Source organism: Delphinapterus leucas, chromosome 7 (genome assembly GCF_059928025.1).
Source record: "Delphinapterus leucas isolate spDelLeu-1000000601 "Yukka" chromosome 7, BTC_Dleu_Yukka2, whole genome shotgun sequence".
In the NCBI taxonomy this organism is placed as follows: domain Eukaryota; kingdom Metazoa; phylum Chordata; class Mammalia; order Artiodactyla; family Monodontidae; genus Delphinapterus; species Delphinapterus leucas.
The window spans coordinates 59,834,724-59,851,076 of record NC_143135.1 but is presented as its reverse complement, the minus strand read 5'-3'; the positions used below and the strand labels follow the sequence as shown (position 1 = coordinate 59,851,076).

Here is a 16,353-nt window from a genome sequence, read left to right as displayed (position 1 = left end):
TTTGCCTCTTTTATGCTTTCCTTTTAAAAACTCAAATGTTGGTTTATCAAAAATTTTTAAATTGATTAGCTTATTTATAGCATAATATAAATGCTCTGAAATAAAAATCTCTGTACTTGTTCAAGATAAAGCTATACCAATAAATTTGTAAACACACGACAAAAACTTTCAATTTCTGCAAATGGGTGAAACTGTTTCTGAGGCTGGCATCAGCAAATTTTGACAAAGTGTAAGTCATCAGTTTCAAAATCATAAAAGAATCTTTTAGGTATAGCTCCTCCTGAGGATGATCACAAATTTAGAAATGTGATTATGGAATGGGTATCTTAAAATGTTACTAATCCTGTCTACCAATCAAAATATTCCTGTGAAAATAAAATCTTGCCACCTAAGGCAGTAAGATGGAAACGTACAAAGATTATAGATAAATGGATTTACATAAATCACCAATCTATGTTATTAAAGTGGGCATAGAAAAAAAATCTAACTCTGCTTAATTCTTGTTGTTATCCTTGTTTTTGAACCCTTAGGTATACATGACTAATAAGGTTCTACCAAAAGCAGATATGTCTTCCTAGATTTGGCTGTCACGTTAGGCTACATGGCAATCTCTAAGGACAAGGTAGAGGAGGTGATACAGGATACAAGGAAAAGGCAGAAAGAAAAGGCCAGAGAACACTGCTATTTTTAGTGCTACTTACCTCAAGTTCCTTCTTGCCAATGCAACAAATGATGGAATGTATGTCAGCAAAGGCATCCTCCCTCTACACTTCCTCTAAAATCCAGTTTGGGGTAGGATGTAACAAGGTGGTACACCTGCCTATGAGCTAGGAGAGATAAAACAGGGCAAAACTCCCTCCTGAAAATGTCGTCTTTTACCTGATTAAAATCTTGCAGTTTAGAATGAAGCCTCAATTCCTCACAATGCCTGTCAGGCCCTAGCTCATCTAGCCCCACCTCCTTGACCTCACCTTGTACCACTCGCCCCCTTAATCACTGCACTTCAAGCCATGCTAGCCTTCTTTCTGCTCCTCAAACACACCAAATAATCTTTCTTAGGCTTCTGTGCTTACCTTTCTCTTTGTCTAAAATGCTCTTCCCTCAGTACTTCAAATAGCTGGCTCATTCTCATCCTTCAATCTTTAATGTTACCCCTTAGAGAGCCCCATTTCATCTCAGGTAAATACTTCCTTCCTCTTAGTTTCTATGATATCACCCATTTTACTCCTTCATGGTACTAATCGTGCTCGTGATATATGCAATCACGAAAATTATATATCAGATGATACATGCTTACTTGTTTTTGTTGGTTCTACCCCCATTAATCTTAAAGTTTCATGGAGACCTGGTCTATCATGTCACCAATAAATGAAAAACATATATAAGCAGAAATATTTGCGAATTAATTTCTAAATTAATTGTGCAAGCACTAACTGCTGTTATTTTTAAAGGAAGGAAGGTTAAATTGTCATTATTTAAGAGTTTATTGCCCTCTAGTGGAGAAATAAATAAATTTGAGAACTGAAATGAAAAAGGTCATTGAAGTATTTTTACTATTTGCGTTTCACTTGGTAAATTCCAGCAAATGGCAAAAAGACTTTCCATTCATTGGCTGGTGAAAAAAATGCAGTAAGATCCTTTTAGACAGTCACTATTAGTTATTCCTTTTGTTATTTTCATAGTATTTCCTTATGATTCTTGTCATCTAGTTTTGCCTCTCTCTCTACTGCCTGACTTAAAGTATGTTGAATTAATGTTTGATGGATAACTGAATGAAGCATCAGGAATGAGCAAATACTAAAGTTAGGAAAACATGATCACAGACTTAGGAACAATTCCATATGTGGTATCTATTGCAATTTATCTTTCTTCTTGATTTTATTGGGAAGGATGGTGATATTGCATTACATTGCTTTCAGTTCCATCACAGTCAACAAACCATATTCCAATTTAATAAGTCCAATATATTTACTTATTTATCAATCATTTATAGTGCAGCTGATAAATACCAGGTGATGGGAATAATATAAGAGATGGACAAAATATACAAGGTCCCTACCTGGTCACTAGACTTATAGTGACCAATAATCACACCAAAAAACTGAAATAGTGGAAAATTCTATAAAGAAAAAGTACAGAATACCATGAGAAAATACAACAAGGGGACTGATCTAGTCTTAGCTTGGCGGGGATGGGGAGAAAGGGAATAGTTAGGCACACAGATAACCTTCTTTTAAAAAGTACTTTCTCTCAGAGTTGTCAGATTAAAGGTGATTTTTATTTCCATTTTAAATATTTTCTAAATATTTCTTATTTAAATATTTTATAAATGTATTACTTTTTAAATTAGAAAAATCAATAAATATAATAAAAACCTTGGGTCCTCTTAATCTCTCACATATAGAAGTAGAAACAGGAGAATGAGATGGAGAGAGAGGGAGAAAAGTATAAATGTTAGGGAATTAATTAGGACCTCAGTTGGCTTTTGTTTTGACGGCCAGAGATTGCTCAAGTCAATGTCCAGGACTGAAGACTCTGATAGACTTATGCTTATGAAAATATGCTGGGTCCAGATGGCCATATTATAGTGCATTTTTAATTTAACATGGAACACTCTGGACTACTTGCTTTCTCTGTTTCTAGCCATGGGAGATGAACTATAATCCAAGATGCTTTACTAATTTATCACAAAAAATTACTGTCACAAGGAAAGAACTCATCTTAAGCCCATATCTTCTTTTGGATAAAACTAGATGTTAAAAAAAAAACATATTAAGCTAAATTATAAACAAAGTTACTTGAAGAAGGGGCATTAGGTGAAGCAAATATTTAATGGAATCATGCTAACACAGGTGATGCACGCTTTTCACACTAGAGATGCTTTGGGTTCTCAAACTTTAGTGTGCATCAAAATGACCTGGAGGGACTGATAAACCACAGATTTATGGGCCCCAATGTCAGAGTCTGATTTCATTAAGTCTGGAATGAGGGCCTGAGAATTTGCACGTCTCACAAGTTTCCAAATAAGGCTTATGTTGCCTACACGTGAAAACTACTATTAAGGCTTTTCAGCTTAATTCCCTCATTACCAAGTTTTTAGAAGGTACCTTAATAGCCTATAAAAAATCACGCTCATATATGCACACACACTGATACAGTTTTTTCCTCCTTTGGACTAGATTAGAAAATCCAAAATAATTGGGCTAGACCAGAGAATCTAGAATAATTCTTCTTAAGTGTTAGATCATGGAGAAAAAATTTAATTAAGTATTTAATGTGAATTAGCCTATGGGGAGGGTGGTGAAGAGAAGTGTAAGATGTGGATTCTATTTTAATGAAGTTTATAACCTGGTTGGGCTCATAAATTCTTCTGAATGCTTTACAGTTCTCTCTCTTATACGATTATCTGATCCATTCAGAGAAATTAAATAACTACTTAAAGGTCAAGAAGCAGGTAGCGTCAGGTCTGGAATTCATGCCTTCTGATGAGTAGCTCACCAGTCTTTCTAGTCCATTACATTGTTTGCTCAAGCTTCACACAAACTATTTGTATTTGTTTCAAGACTGTGACCAAAGGATGAAATCACTCCTTTAAAAAACTACTCCCCCTTCTAATGGCATACAGAAAAGGAGATATGACTAACTCTTCTCCCTTTCTTCATTCCTTCCCAAACTGTTCTTGCTTTGCAAGAAAATCTTTGTCACTTTGTTGCTCTCAGATTTCCCGTTTCACATTTTACAGGACAGAGTCCTCAGCTATGGAAAGGGTGGGTATTCTCAGTTGCTTTATTAAAACTAACTAATGGTCTCCTCGAAGGGTACATACTTTGTCTAATTTTCTAAAGGCAGTCATAACAAGTCCCTGAGAAATGATTTTCTGACGTTAACATGAAAAATCTGGAAAGGGGAGAGGCAGGCAGGAGATAAGAAAATTAAATAAGCAAAAACCAGACAAAACCTCTTTTATTTGGAGAAATACTGGTGAAAAATATTTTAAAAACATTAGCCAGGAAAATCTTAGTGAGTATAATGCACAGTTTGTCCACTGCATTTATGATAGGTAAAGTACTATTCTAGGGATGGGGAAGGGAACAGGGTTACAGATAGAAAAAACAGGCTCAGTGTTCAAAGAATTTATAATCTATTGGCTAAGACAGACAATGTAGAACTACCAACGAAGTGACACAAAGGTACACAATTATGTGTAAGTTCCAGACTTCCATATCTCAACTGCTTATCTGACAGCCAAATGTATTTGGATATCTCATAGTCATCTCAGGGCTTAATAGGCTAAAAAAAAAAAATCTGAATTCTTAGTTTCCTTTCAAACCTCTTTAATAGTAATTTTCTCCATCTCAGTAAATGGCAGTACTCTCCAACCAGTAATTCAAGCCAGATACCCAGAAGTCAAGTCATCTTTCATTCCTTTCTTTCCCTCAAGTCCCACATCACATTCATCAGTCTTTTTTAATACCCTTGAGTCTATTTCCGCATCTAAAAACCATCATTCTGGGACTTCCCTGGTGGCACAGTGGTTAGGAATCCGCCTGCCAATGCAGGGGACACGGGTTTGAGCCCTGGCCCGGGAAGATCCCACATGCCGCAGAGCAACTAAGCCCGTGCGCCACAACTACTGAGCCTGCACTCTAGAGCCCGTGTGCCGCAACTGCTGAGCCCACGTGCCACAACTACTGAGGCCCGCATGTTCTTGGGTCCATGCTCCTCAACAAGAGAAGCCACTGCAATGAGAAGCCCGCGCACCGCAACAAAGAGTAGCCCCTGCTCGCCGCAACTAGAGAAAGCCCACGCGAAGCAACGAAGACCCAACGCAGCAAAATAAATAAATAAATAAATAAATAAATAAGAACCGTCATTCACTCTTCCCCTAATATATTCTACCACCAGCTTAATCCAAACCACCATCATCTCCTGCTTATGCTGCTGTATTAGAATCCTAACTGTGTGAACTGGTCCCTGACGATTTCTCCAGACTCATCTCATAAAACTGTTCTTTCTGAACATGATCCAGCCACACTGGTCTTTTTTTAGGTTCTTGAACACTAAGATGCCAAGCTCTTTCCTGCTTTAAGGTCTTGGCATAACCTATTCACTCTGGGATGTTCTTCCTTTCTTCTGTTGCATGGCTGTCTTTTAGGCCTCAATTTAACTGTCAACTCCTCAGAGAGGCCTTCTCAGACCAACCTAAATCAAACAAATTCCACTTTACTCTTCTTAAGTCCACCCATAAAAGGTTTCAGTTCCATTAGAACAGGAATCTCGGACTTCCCTGGTGGCATAGTGGTTAAAAATCCGCCTCCCAATGCAGGCGACATGGGTTCGATCCCTGGTCCGGGAAGATTCCACATGCTGCGGAGCAACTAAGCCCGTGCGCCACAACTACTGAGCCCGCGCACCTAGAGCCTGTGCTCCACAACAAGAGAAGCCACCGCAGTAAGGCCGTGCACTGCAACGAAGAGTAGCCCCCACTCCCCACAACTGGAGAAAGCCTGCGCGCAGCAACGAAGGCCCAATGCAACCAAAAATAAATAAATAAAAATAAAATAAAATAAAAAGAAAGAACAGGAATCTCACATCTTGGTCACCATTGTAATCCTAGTACCTAGCAGTTCTTGGAACAGAGAAGGGAGGCATTTAAAAACTATCTGTAGAATGAGCAACTAACTACTGGGTGCTTTGTGACCCAATCTTGCAGGGTTAGGAAAGGCTTCTTAACTTAGAAGCCTTCATAAACTGAGACCTAAGGAATGAGTAAGAATTAGCTGTGTTGGTGATGGGATTTAGAAGAGGTCTGGAGGTGAGGGATAATGGTGCATTTGAGGAACTCAGAAAGACAACAAGGGCCCTGTGAACCATGTTAAGTTTAGACTTAAACCTGAGGGCAAATAGGAGGGGCTGAAGGAAAGGTTTTTAATGGGGCATGCCCAGATCAGATTTGTGCTTTATCAGCCTCCAAGGTGGTGTCTGGATTGAAATGTAACAAGATTGAAAGAAGGGGAACCAGCTGGGAGGCTACTGGCATAGTTATGTAGTAGTCGTGCTGAACCAAAGTAATGACAGTAAAAGTGGCGAGAAGTGTATGGATCTGAGATATTCAAGAGGCTAATATGACTGGCTGGGTGTGAGAGATAAGAAAGGCACCTAGAAAACTTTCAAGTTTCCCAAGGGGGAGGGGGAATAGGGGAGAAAAGGATTGCGAGTTTGGGATTAGCAGAGGCAAACTATTATATATAGAATGGATAAACAACAAGGTCCTACTGTACAGCACAGGGAACGATATTCAATATCTTGTGATAATCCATAATGGAAAAGAACATGAAAAAGAATATATGCGTATAACTGAGTCACTGTGCTGTACAGAAGAAATCAACACAACATTGTAAATCAACTATACTTGAATAAAATTTAAAAAACAAAAGTAAACTTTCAAGTTTGTGGTTTGAGCACACTGCTCAGTTAAGCACTTTCCCTCTGGGTCGTCAAAGCAGTTTGGAAAAGCCAACTGCCTACTTATCTCCGAGCACCTCAAAAGTCGCAAGTAGCACCTTTTCCTCCCTGTATGTCCGGTTCCAGACGCTCACCCGTGTCCACCTGATGGCACATACAAAAGCTAGCTGAGACTGCGACAGCACTGTCTCAAATTAAAATAATTGACCTTCTTACTCTTTTACGCTCATAACCGCCCTTTTCTAGAAGAGACTGACTCCTGAAAAAACAACATAGAATGCACTGAGTCCCACTCAGAACGACGTTAAGGGTCTCGTTAGGAGTCTCCGGCCCTTGCTCCCCGAGAACCTCCTCTCCCAGCTCCTCACCTGAGGCACAGGACGGGGATCCTTGCCCGGGCGAAGCACAGTGACGCAGACCCGCAAGACTCAGCGGTAAACGAGCGCCCTCCAATCGAATCTCCCGCGCTTCCTTCCGCCGGAAGTGACGCTTTGGCCGTCCTTCCTCACAGCCAATCAGAAGAAGGAGCCGCCGATGGTGGAGATTTAGCACAACAGCCTGTGAGCCTTTGCGGATGACCGTTTTTGTCAGACAGGGTTTGACGAAGGTTCTTTACCGACTGGGGGAGCAGTAGTACAGTCTGTAAAGTTGGTTTTCGGGTAGTGTTGAGCCAGCTGGGCGTAGGGACCCCAGGAAGGGGTGGGGGTGGGCGGGAGCACCCCTTGGACCGGGGTTCAGCGGGCTGACTGGAAGGAGAAGCGGACGTGGGTGCTGGGGGAGCCGCGAAGACAAAAGGGGCCTCTGCCGGCTGGGGATGGCACTGCCGGGGGGCGGGGGGAGGGGAAGGCGGGGCTTGAAGCGGTTGCGGGTTGCGGGAAGAAGAAAGGAGGCGTAACGTGGAAGAAGGGCCCGGGATCTAGTGGGATTCCCGGGCGACCTCTGTTGTCGGTGAGGGATGGCCTGTGTGGGCTACACGGAGGTTTGGGGTGACCCACCGACAGAGTACCATAGGAGGTGGTTAGGCTGACATCATGGAGGTGGGGTGCAAAGGAGCCACACCCAGCGGTCTGCGAAGCCAGTTCTCCACCGCCTCCTGAGTGACCTAGTGCAAGTCCCAGCACCTCTCGAGCCTCAGTTTCCTCAGCTATAAATGGGAATAGCAATCATACAGGACCCACAAAATAGGTGGGATGGTTGAGTTAGATGAGATGGTGTGCCACTAAGCCTAGTGCTGTAGTGAACCATCAATAAATTGTCATGGTACTGCCCACTGGGAAAAAAAGAAAAAGCACACAGTGAGAGTTGTGAGTTAACTTTTATTGGGGACAAAATGAGGACTAGAGCCCGAGAGACAGCATCTCAGATAGCTCTGCGGAGCTGCTCCAAAGAGGTAGGGGGGAAGGTCAGTGTTACATATGATTTTAGTGAAAGGGGGTATGCACAGTCAAGCACACATTTTGGCAGAGGCTCCTGCTAGTCACAAGGAGCAGATGTCACCATTGATGATCTTAGTGCTTTTCTAGATATGAGAAGATGCAAGAATTTGGGCTCATAAAACCTCCTGAAACTATATCTGAAAGGCCTGTCCTGCCAGTTTTTCCCAGAGCACAGAGTGCCTCATTCCTGATCACTCTGAACTCCCTTTAGGGTGTGTTGAAGGTCAAGGCTGCAGTGGCTAGTGACTTAATCCTTGTAGAGGCTGATGGCAAGTACCAATTTTTAGTTGGCTATACTATTATCGATATTATTACTATTATATGGACTTTGTGGAGGACAAGGCTGTGGCGATGGAATTAGAGTGCGACCGGAATAAAGGTGGACTCTAAAGGGGATGGTACAAGAGAGAAGTAAAATCTGGCGGCACCTTCTGGGACGGGGACGGGGTCGGTATGGCTTGGGCGACCCGGGTTTGCGCGGAGTTGCTGAGGGGCGGGGTGTGGCTTTGGGTTTCCCCCGGGGAGGAGGAGCTTGTCTGCCGCGGGCGGAGCTGCCGGCGGGCCCGGCTCGGGCTGCGCGCATCTGCCAGTCTCCTTTTTACCCTCCCTGCAGCAGCCAGCCTGAGCCATGGGGCGTCGCTCCCTCCTGCTCCTGCTCCTGCTCCTGGCTTTCCTGACTCCTGGGGCCGCTACACCCGTACCGCCGGCCCTGAGGGCCCTCAGCAGCCTGCACTTGTCAACCAGCTTCAGATCCCGTCCCGCTGTTGCCATGAAGTACTCGATTCACTACATCCAACAGAAGGTAAGGGGGAAGGGGTTTGGGGTGGCGGAGCGGGTGGCGAGGACTGGCTTCGTGGTTCCCAGGCACCAGAGCTCACCCGAAATTTCGGACCCCTAATGCCTAGGACTTGTCCGAACTTTGGCTTACACTTTACAGATGGTGCCCCCAGGTCCCCAGTCTGTTTAAATTCTGTCCTCCCATTACCAATGATTTATTATCAGTCCTGGCTCTACACTCTCTTCTGTGATTGGCCACAGCAGTGACTTTAACGCCTTCTGCTCCCAGAGCCTGCCCTAATGAAAACTCCATTGGCCTCCCGCCAAATTCAAATTATTTAATCCCAACTCTGGCACCTACTTCAAGGTGACAGTCATCCTTTGTCCCAAAGCAGCCCCTAAATTCAAACTTCCAATATCTTATTAGATAATATCAAATATTTATTCAACCTAAATTACCAGCCTGTTGTCTCATGTTCAGCTCAGAGTTGATTTTGTAGACCTTTTTAAATTTTTTTATTTTTTAAAAATACTTAATTATTTTATTTTTGGCTGCACTGAGTCTTCGTTGCTGCATGCGGGCTCTCTCTAGTGATGACGAGCAGGGGCTACTCTTTGTTGTGGTGCGCGGGCGTCTCATTTCGGTGGCTTCTCTTGTTGTGGAGCATGGGCTCTAGGTGCGCGGGCTTCAGTAGGTGTGGCACGTGGGCTCAGTAGTTGTGGCTCGCGGGCTCAGTAGTTGTGGCTTGCGGGCTCTAGAGCGCAGGCTCAGTAGTTGTGGCACACGGGCTTAGTTGCTTTGCGGCATGTGGGATCTTCCCGGACCAGGGCTCGAACCCGTCTCCCCTGCGTTGGCAGGCGGATTCTCAACCACTGCGCCACCAGGGAAGCCCCGTGTAGCCCTTTTATTAAGAGTTTTTAACCTTCCCTATTTTCCGTGAAACTGAACATATATGTAGCTCACGCTTGTAAAAGAAGTTGTAGGATTTTCTCAAGATTTGGGGAGGGGGGGTGGGGGTGAGCATCTCTATAGTTCTGAAGCCTGAGTTTAGGGGTTTAAGGTAGGCATAATGCCTTTGTGCTTGGCTGAAGCATGAGGTAGGTATTCCCTGAGAAGCCTGGATGAAGAAGTACATCCTGTGTGAAATGACAGGATCCCTTACAGTTCTGTATTTCTGGGAGCCTGTGAAAAGATAGGCAAAGATTTGGGAAAGGTTGGGATTAGAACTGCAAGAGTCTGAGGTTTGGCTTTAGGAGTCAAATAGACCAGGATTCCAATCTACTACCTCTGTGACCTTGGGAAGTTTCAAGTACTTCTCTGTGCCCAATTTCTAGATCTCCAGAGGATTTGGTGATGGTTAAATGAGAGCAGATCACATGTCCCTAGCAGAGTATCTGGCCTCAAGTAGGCACTTAGTAAACTCATGGTTACTGACCTATGAATTCTGAATAGGAGTTTGAGATAGAGGGATGGTGTGAACTTATAGAATAATTTGTAAGAAATTGTTTTTAACCCAGAAATTTAGAGATTATGAGGAAGAGAAAGCATTCTAGTTTTAGCAGGAGTACTAGGAAACAGGGGTCTTTTTCTTAGGCAACTCTCTAGGCTACAGTTTCCTCATTTGTAAATTGAGAGATCTGGACAAGGACCAGTGTGTTTCACATTTTACTGAGGAAAATTAAGGGCTCTTTATGGAGCTGTCTCAAACGGATGGGGAAGGCCCAAGTGGAATCCAAGTTAGGGTACCCCAGAACTCCCTCTCTCCCTGACCTCTTTCAGCCTGAACTTTATGTTTTTATCTGTTTTATATACTGGGATATTGCAGAGTTCCATAATTAAAGTGAAACTGAAGGGGAACTATTGGAATGAAGATCTCTACAATCCTTTCAGGAATGATGAGAGAGAACTATCAGCAGAAAAGTGGGGTAGGGAATGAAAGGGTAGAAGAGACTGAATGATCTCTTAGGTCCTAATTTATATTCCTTCATTGTGGATTCCTTTCTTGACCACTTCACTCTTTAGATATATAAGTTGAGGCCAGTTCTTTTTCCATTTTTGGTGATTTATAAGATCTGGCCTTAGCCATGTTTTGCCCTCTGGCTTATATTTAGTTCATATTTTAGGACACAGATTCTACAAATGTTTTATTACCATGATAATTTTCTTTACATCAACTCCAATTGAGTTTTATTTCATTTTTTTAAGAAAAACTTTCACATATGTATTTGTTTATAATAATGGTTTTATAGTAATTGCCAACTTTTCTGGACCATAGGTTTTTAGTTGGGACTGAAAAGTATGTGTAAACTCAACTTTAATTTTTTTAGTTAGAGCACATGAAATACTTTTATGCCTTTTAATAATAAACAATTATTATTGTAACTAAGGTTTAGTTTTTTTATTTTTATTTTTATTTTTTTTTGTGGTATGCAGGCCTCTCACTGTTGTGGCCTCTCCCGTTGTGGAGCACAGGCTCCGGACGCGCAGGCTCAACGGCCATGGCTCACGGGCCCAGCCGCTCCGCGGCATGTGGGAACTTCCCGGCCCGGGGCATGAACCCGTGTCCCCTGCATTGGCAGGCGGACTCTCAACCCCTGCGCCACCAGGGAAGCCCCTAAGGTTTAGTTTTTATTCAAGGTTTAATTTTCATCAAACATTATAATAATTTTATTTATCTGTGGTTATATCTGTCCAGCTGACCAAGCGATTCCCAGCTGTCCTTATATGCACATAAGCTCCATGAATGGTCTTGGTAAAAAAGCTGAGCCCTCCTTCATAACTCTGATTACTTGCAGAATGAAGGGCCAAGTCCTTGGTATTGTTCCTCATTTCATAACCCCAGCTGGTCTTTCAGCTTCATATCCTGCCATAGGCCCCCGCCTCCCCGCGCCTTCCCTGTACATGTATATTTTAGCAACATAGAACATAGAATTGAAGTTGACTGTGTCAGAAATTGTGTCTGGAATACCATCCCTCTTCTCCGCTAGTTAAACTCATACCTCTATCCCAGCTGAAATGTCAACTTTCTTGACTTCAGTTGGTCTTTTTTCACATGTACTATTTTGTATGTGTCTCCTCAGCTAGATAGCACTGTCCAGTACCCAGAAGAGCCCATACAAATATAAAGTACAAAATAAATATTTGTTGAGGGAGTGAATGGATGACTATCCAATGAAAACCCAAACAAAGCAAAGTCTACCATTATTTAATTGACACAAATCATTTTTTATTTATTTTTCTTTTTATCTTTTAATTCTGTTCTTTACCAATTATATTTCCTTTTCTTTCAGCGTCTTCAAATGTTGTTGATTTAGTAGGAATATTTGATTTCTTTTATCCAAAATAACTGAATCAGGAGACCAGACAAAGGATAGCACATCACTCGGGCACATCAAGGCTCTGGGTACATGTGTGATGCCAGTGTTGTAAAAGGCTCCTTGGGATGCATGGCTTGTGGTTATGAGGTTTCCCTGCTCTTCATTACCCTCCTACTCCCACCCGAGCCCCTCTGACTGGAATGTGAATCCTGAGGGCATTTTACTATGTGATGTAGTGAGGAAGGAGAATGGGTCCTTTCAGGCTGTCATTTTCCTCACTGGTGAAAATAGAAATCAGTGTTTACTGAATTAGTCAGGGTTCTCTAGAGAAACAGAATCAATAGGATGTGTCCGTGTGTGTGTGTGTGTGTGTGTGTGTGTGTGTGTGTGTGTGTTTATGTATATCTTTCTCCGCAGGGAGAGATTGATTAATTTTAAGAACTTGGTTCATATGATTGTGGAGCCTTGTAAGTCCAAAATCTGCAGGGTTGGCCAATGGGCTGGAGACCCAGGGAAGAGTTGCAGTTTGAATCCAAAGGCAGTCAACTTGCATAAGTCCTTGCTCAGGAGAGGTCAGTCTTTTTTTTTTGGCCATACGCGGGCCTCTCACTTTTGTGGCCTCTCCCGTTGCAGAGCACAGGCTCTGGACGCGCAGGCTCTGGACACACAGGCTCAGCGGCCATGGCTCACAGGCCCAGCCGCTCTGTGGCATGTGGGATCTTCCCGGACCGGGGCACAAACCCGTGTCCCCTGCATCGGCAGGCAGACTCTCAACCACTGTGCCACCAGGGAAGCCCCAGTCTTTTTTACTATTTGGGCCTTCACCTGACTGGATGAGACCCACCCACGTTATGAAGGGTGAAGCTGCTATACTCGAAGTCCACTGATTTAAATGTTAATCCCATCCAAAAAACATCTTCACAGAAACATCTAGAATGTTTGACTATTCTGGGCACCATGGCTCAGCTGAGTTGACATGTAAAATTCACCATTACATCTACCAAGGTTGTTGTGAGGGTTAAATATGGTAGTTCAGGCATAGTGCCTGGAACATTAGGAAATTAAGGAACTTAATAGAGTAAATGCTGGTTCCTCCCCTGCTCTCTCTTAAAACCACACTTTCCGTAGTGCTATACCTTTCAGGTTGATCCAGATGCTGACAGTTGTGGTAATGTCTCTTCTAGAAACCTGGTGGTCAGTCATCTACACTCAACTATTCTTATTTAACTACTGAACAGTGTTTATGTGAGAGCTCTGCATCTTGGCCCAGCATTGAACTCATGGCTGCTGACTCCTGCAGGGCCTTCCCACAGCTCCTTCCTTATCTACTGTGAGACCATCACAGTGGACTAAGCTATTTTGATTTATGTATGTCCCTTACAGTTCTACTTTCAATTCCTTTTCTGGGTTTCCCTTTCTTGTCATGGTGGCCCTGATGTCTAGTAAAACGGAGCTGTGTCAGGCCTCTTGGAAGGGCCTATTGCTTTTTCTCCTCCTCTTCCTCTTTTCATTTTTCCCTTCTTCTCTTTTTCTTACTGGTTCATCTGTTGATGGCCTTCCCCTGAGGCCTGGAACATACCGTCACAAATATTATGTGAATTCTGAACTGATTTCTGTTTTTGCTCACAGAATCATTGTCAGAAGGGGTCATTGTAGTCCACCGCTTAGATATGATGAATTGACTGTGATCAAAATTATGGAGGGTTAAGAACCTGATAGAGCTTGAATACCATACAGGTTTGAGAATGAATTCTGTTTCTAACACTACCTGAGTAACTTCAGACAAGTTACTCTGAGCCTCCATTCTTATAATCAGCCAAATAGGGATAATTATACTACTCATCTCACAGACTTCTTGTGAAATGAGCTGATATGTGTAAAGTGCTTATCAGGCACAGTTTAGATCACTTGGTAAACACTCAATAAATGGTAAATGTTATTTTTATTTTATCTTGCAGTTTCTTAATATGGCTTTTAACTTACCTCCTCTCCACTCAGAATAAAATGTTTAAGTCATTCCTTGTCATACCTAAAATAATTATTCTTGAAAATATGAAAATCTTTGTGAATTCTTTTCTGTTACATAAGTAGTACATATGTGTCTTTTTACCAGTGGGATATAATATAGTACACTTGTAAATAAGGCATAGAAATTAATTTTTTTCCTCACTTGAAATCATTTTCTTTCACATAAGACTGATATATAAAGAAAGTCATCTGAAGCTATTTCTATTTTTTTTCTATGCTATTTTGAGTTTTGGTAAATTGTGGAGGGGAAAATATATGATAATAAATGTATCCTTTTAGGTTTTTGCAAATACCTTCTCTTCTTGATAATAATACTAAATCTAACTTGTCTTTCTGATAGAAGAGTTTTGAATATTTTATCAGTTAATGCTAAAATGTAATTTCAGCAAAAATTTTAGATTTTGTACTGTCATGTTTGTATCCATCAGCATACAGGGACTTTGTGCTTTAGCCACATAAAACACATTTTCAAAATTTGAGTGCTAGTGTCAGCCCTGCCACTAACTTGTGTTAATATTGATACCTTGGGCAAATTGCTTTGCTCTAGATCTCAGTGTACTAATATGTAAGATAAGAAGATTAGATCTGCTGATCTCTGATGCATCTGTAATTCTGTTCACAACTGCCTCCTGTCTATAGGGCATTATATCAGGAGCTGTGGAGATGTGAGCACAAGTTCTATTTTTTGCCCTACCCATTAATTGCCTTTGGTAAATCAGACCTAAACAATTTTTCCATGTCAACTTTGAATAAGATACAGACTCAAATCATGTGAAATGTTTTTTAAATTAAAAATTAGCTCTCCCACTGACACCATATTTATAACATAGAACATTGTATTTATGTTTATGATTTTAAAGTTTGCTTGGTTGAAGGTGGATTGGAGAAGAAAGAAGAATCAGAGGTAAGAAGAATAACTGATGATATGTGTTATTTGTTTTCCTTCCCAGTGCCTTGCATGGTACCCTCTACATAGTATTTCTTAATAAAGATTTTTTGAATAGAAAAAGTTGACTATAAATTAAAATGAATATGGAGTAAGGGGGGGAGAGTAAATTGAAATATGCAGTGCATAAGTGTCTAATGCATTAATAATAATAATAATTTGCTACCATTTATTGAAATATTTATATGCCCTAGATACTGTGCTAAATACTTAATAGACATTCACTTATTTAATCCCTATAGCCATCCTACAAGGTAGATGCTATTATTGTCCAGCTTTATAGGTGAGAGAACTGTCATACAGAGAGGTTAAGTTACATGTTCAAGGTAAACCACTTATCTGTACCATTTTGTTTTTCTAAAAATAAACTCATGAGTTCTAAAATGAATGTTATTACCCTGCTTGTTGTACTAAGCAGGATAGGCTAGGTTGTGCTGCAGTAACAAAACTCCAAAATTTCAGTGATTTAACCCAACAGAAATTTGTGGCTCACAGTGTATTTCCATTCAGGTGAGCAGAGGGTTCTGCTCATTACATTCACTTAGAGACTGAGGGTCTGATAGAGGCTTCCTCTCAATTTATGCCTTCATGATCAATGTAGCCATGGAGAAAGAACATAGAAGGATTCTGCTAGCATGTCAATGCTCCAGCCTGGAAATGATAGGTCACTTCCTTTCATAAGTCATTGGCCAGAACAGGTTACATTGCTTTCTCTAACCACAGGGTGGGGAGACAAAAAGTATTGACTCTGGAGTGCCTAGAAGGAGAGAAGGCACTAAAGACTGCCATACTTAATCAGTCACTTACTCACCTACCCATCCACCTACTCAATGTTTATCTAATTCCTTTTATATTCCAAGCACCAGGCTAGGTCCTGGGGAGGCAGAGATGATTACATCCTGGAGGACTTCACATTACATTTTTTGACCATTCCAATAGCACATACTTAAGTTGTATCTGAAAAATATGAAAAAGCACTAATAAATTTGTAATGTCTTGGCATTTATTTGATGTTACGGAAAAACCCGAACGAACATTTTGGCCAACCCAATATATGGCTGCAGCTCACAGATTGCTTCAAAAAATAACCCTAAAGTGAGGCTGGTCTACTTAGTATTTTCTTGCTCAGCTTACCATCATCATATATATGTACATATACACATATATGTACACATTGAAGCACATAATAAAAAAGGGAATTAATTTATTCATATTGTCATTCAGTAATTAAAAATAATTGTTTTGGGGCTTCCCTGGTGGTGCAGTAGTTGAGAGTCAGGGGACACGGGTTCGTGCCCCGGTCCGGGAAGATCCCACATGCCATGGAGCAGCTGGGCCCGTGAGCCATGGTAGCTGAGCCTGTGCGTCCGGAGCCTGTGCTCC

The 16,353-nt window shown here is 41.7% G+C and overlaps 2 protein-coding genes across 4 annotated transcripts in view; one reads left to right on the top strand and one right to left on the bottom strand.

Moving 5' to 3' along the window:
• Positions 1–6,827, bottom strand: part of DDIAS (DNA damage induced apoptosis suppressor) — a 30,309-nt gene extending 23,482 nt beyond the window's left edge. For both annotated transcript variants that reach the window (XM_089915357.1, XM_089915356.1), the window contains exon 1: positions 702–6,827. The gene's annotated coding sequence lies outside the window, so the exon portion shown is untranslated. The remainder of the gene's footprint in view (positions 1–701) is intronic.
• A 127-nt stretch (positions 6,828–6,954) lies between these two features.
• The window catches only part of PRCP (prolylcarboxypeptidase), a 72,546-nt gene continuing 63,147 nt past the window's right edge, over positions 6,955–16,353 (top strand). For both annotated transcript variants that reach the window (XM_030761246.2, XM_089915358.1), the window contains exons 1-2: positions 6,955–7,025; positions 8,515–8,703. In XM_030761246.2, coding sequence (XP_030617106.1) covers positions 8,530–8,703 — 174 coding nt within the window. In that variant the 5' untranslated portion in view covers positions 6,955–7,025; positions 8,515–8,529. The remainder of the gene's footprint in view (positions 7,026–8,514; positions 8,704–16,353) is intronic.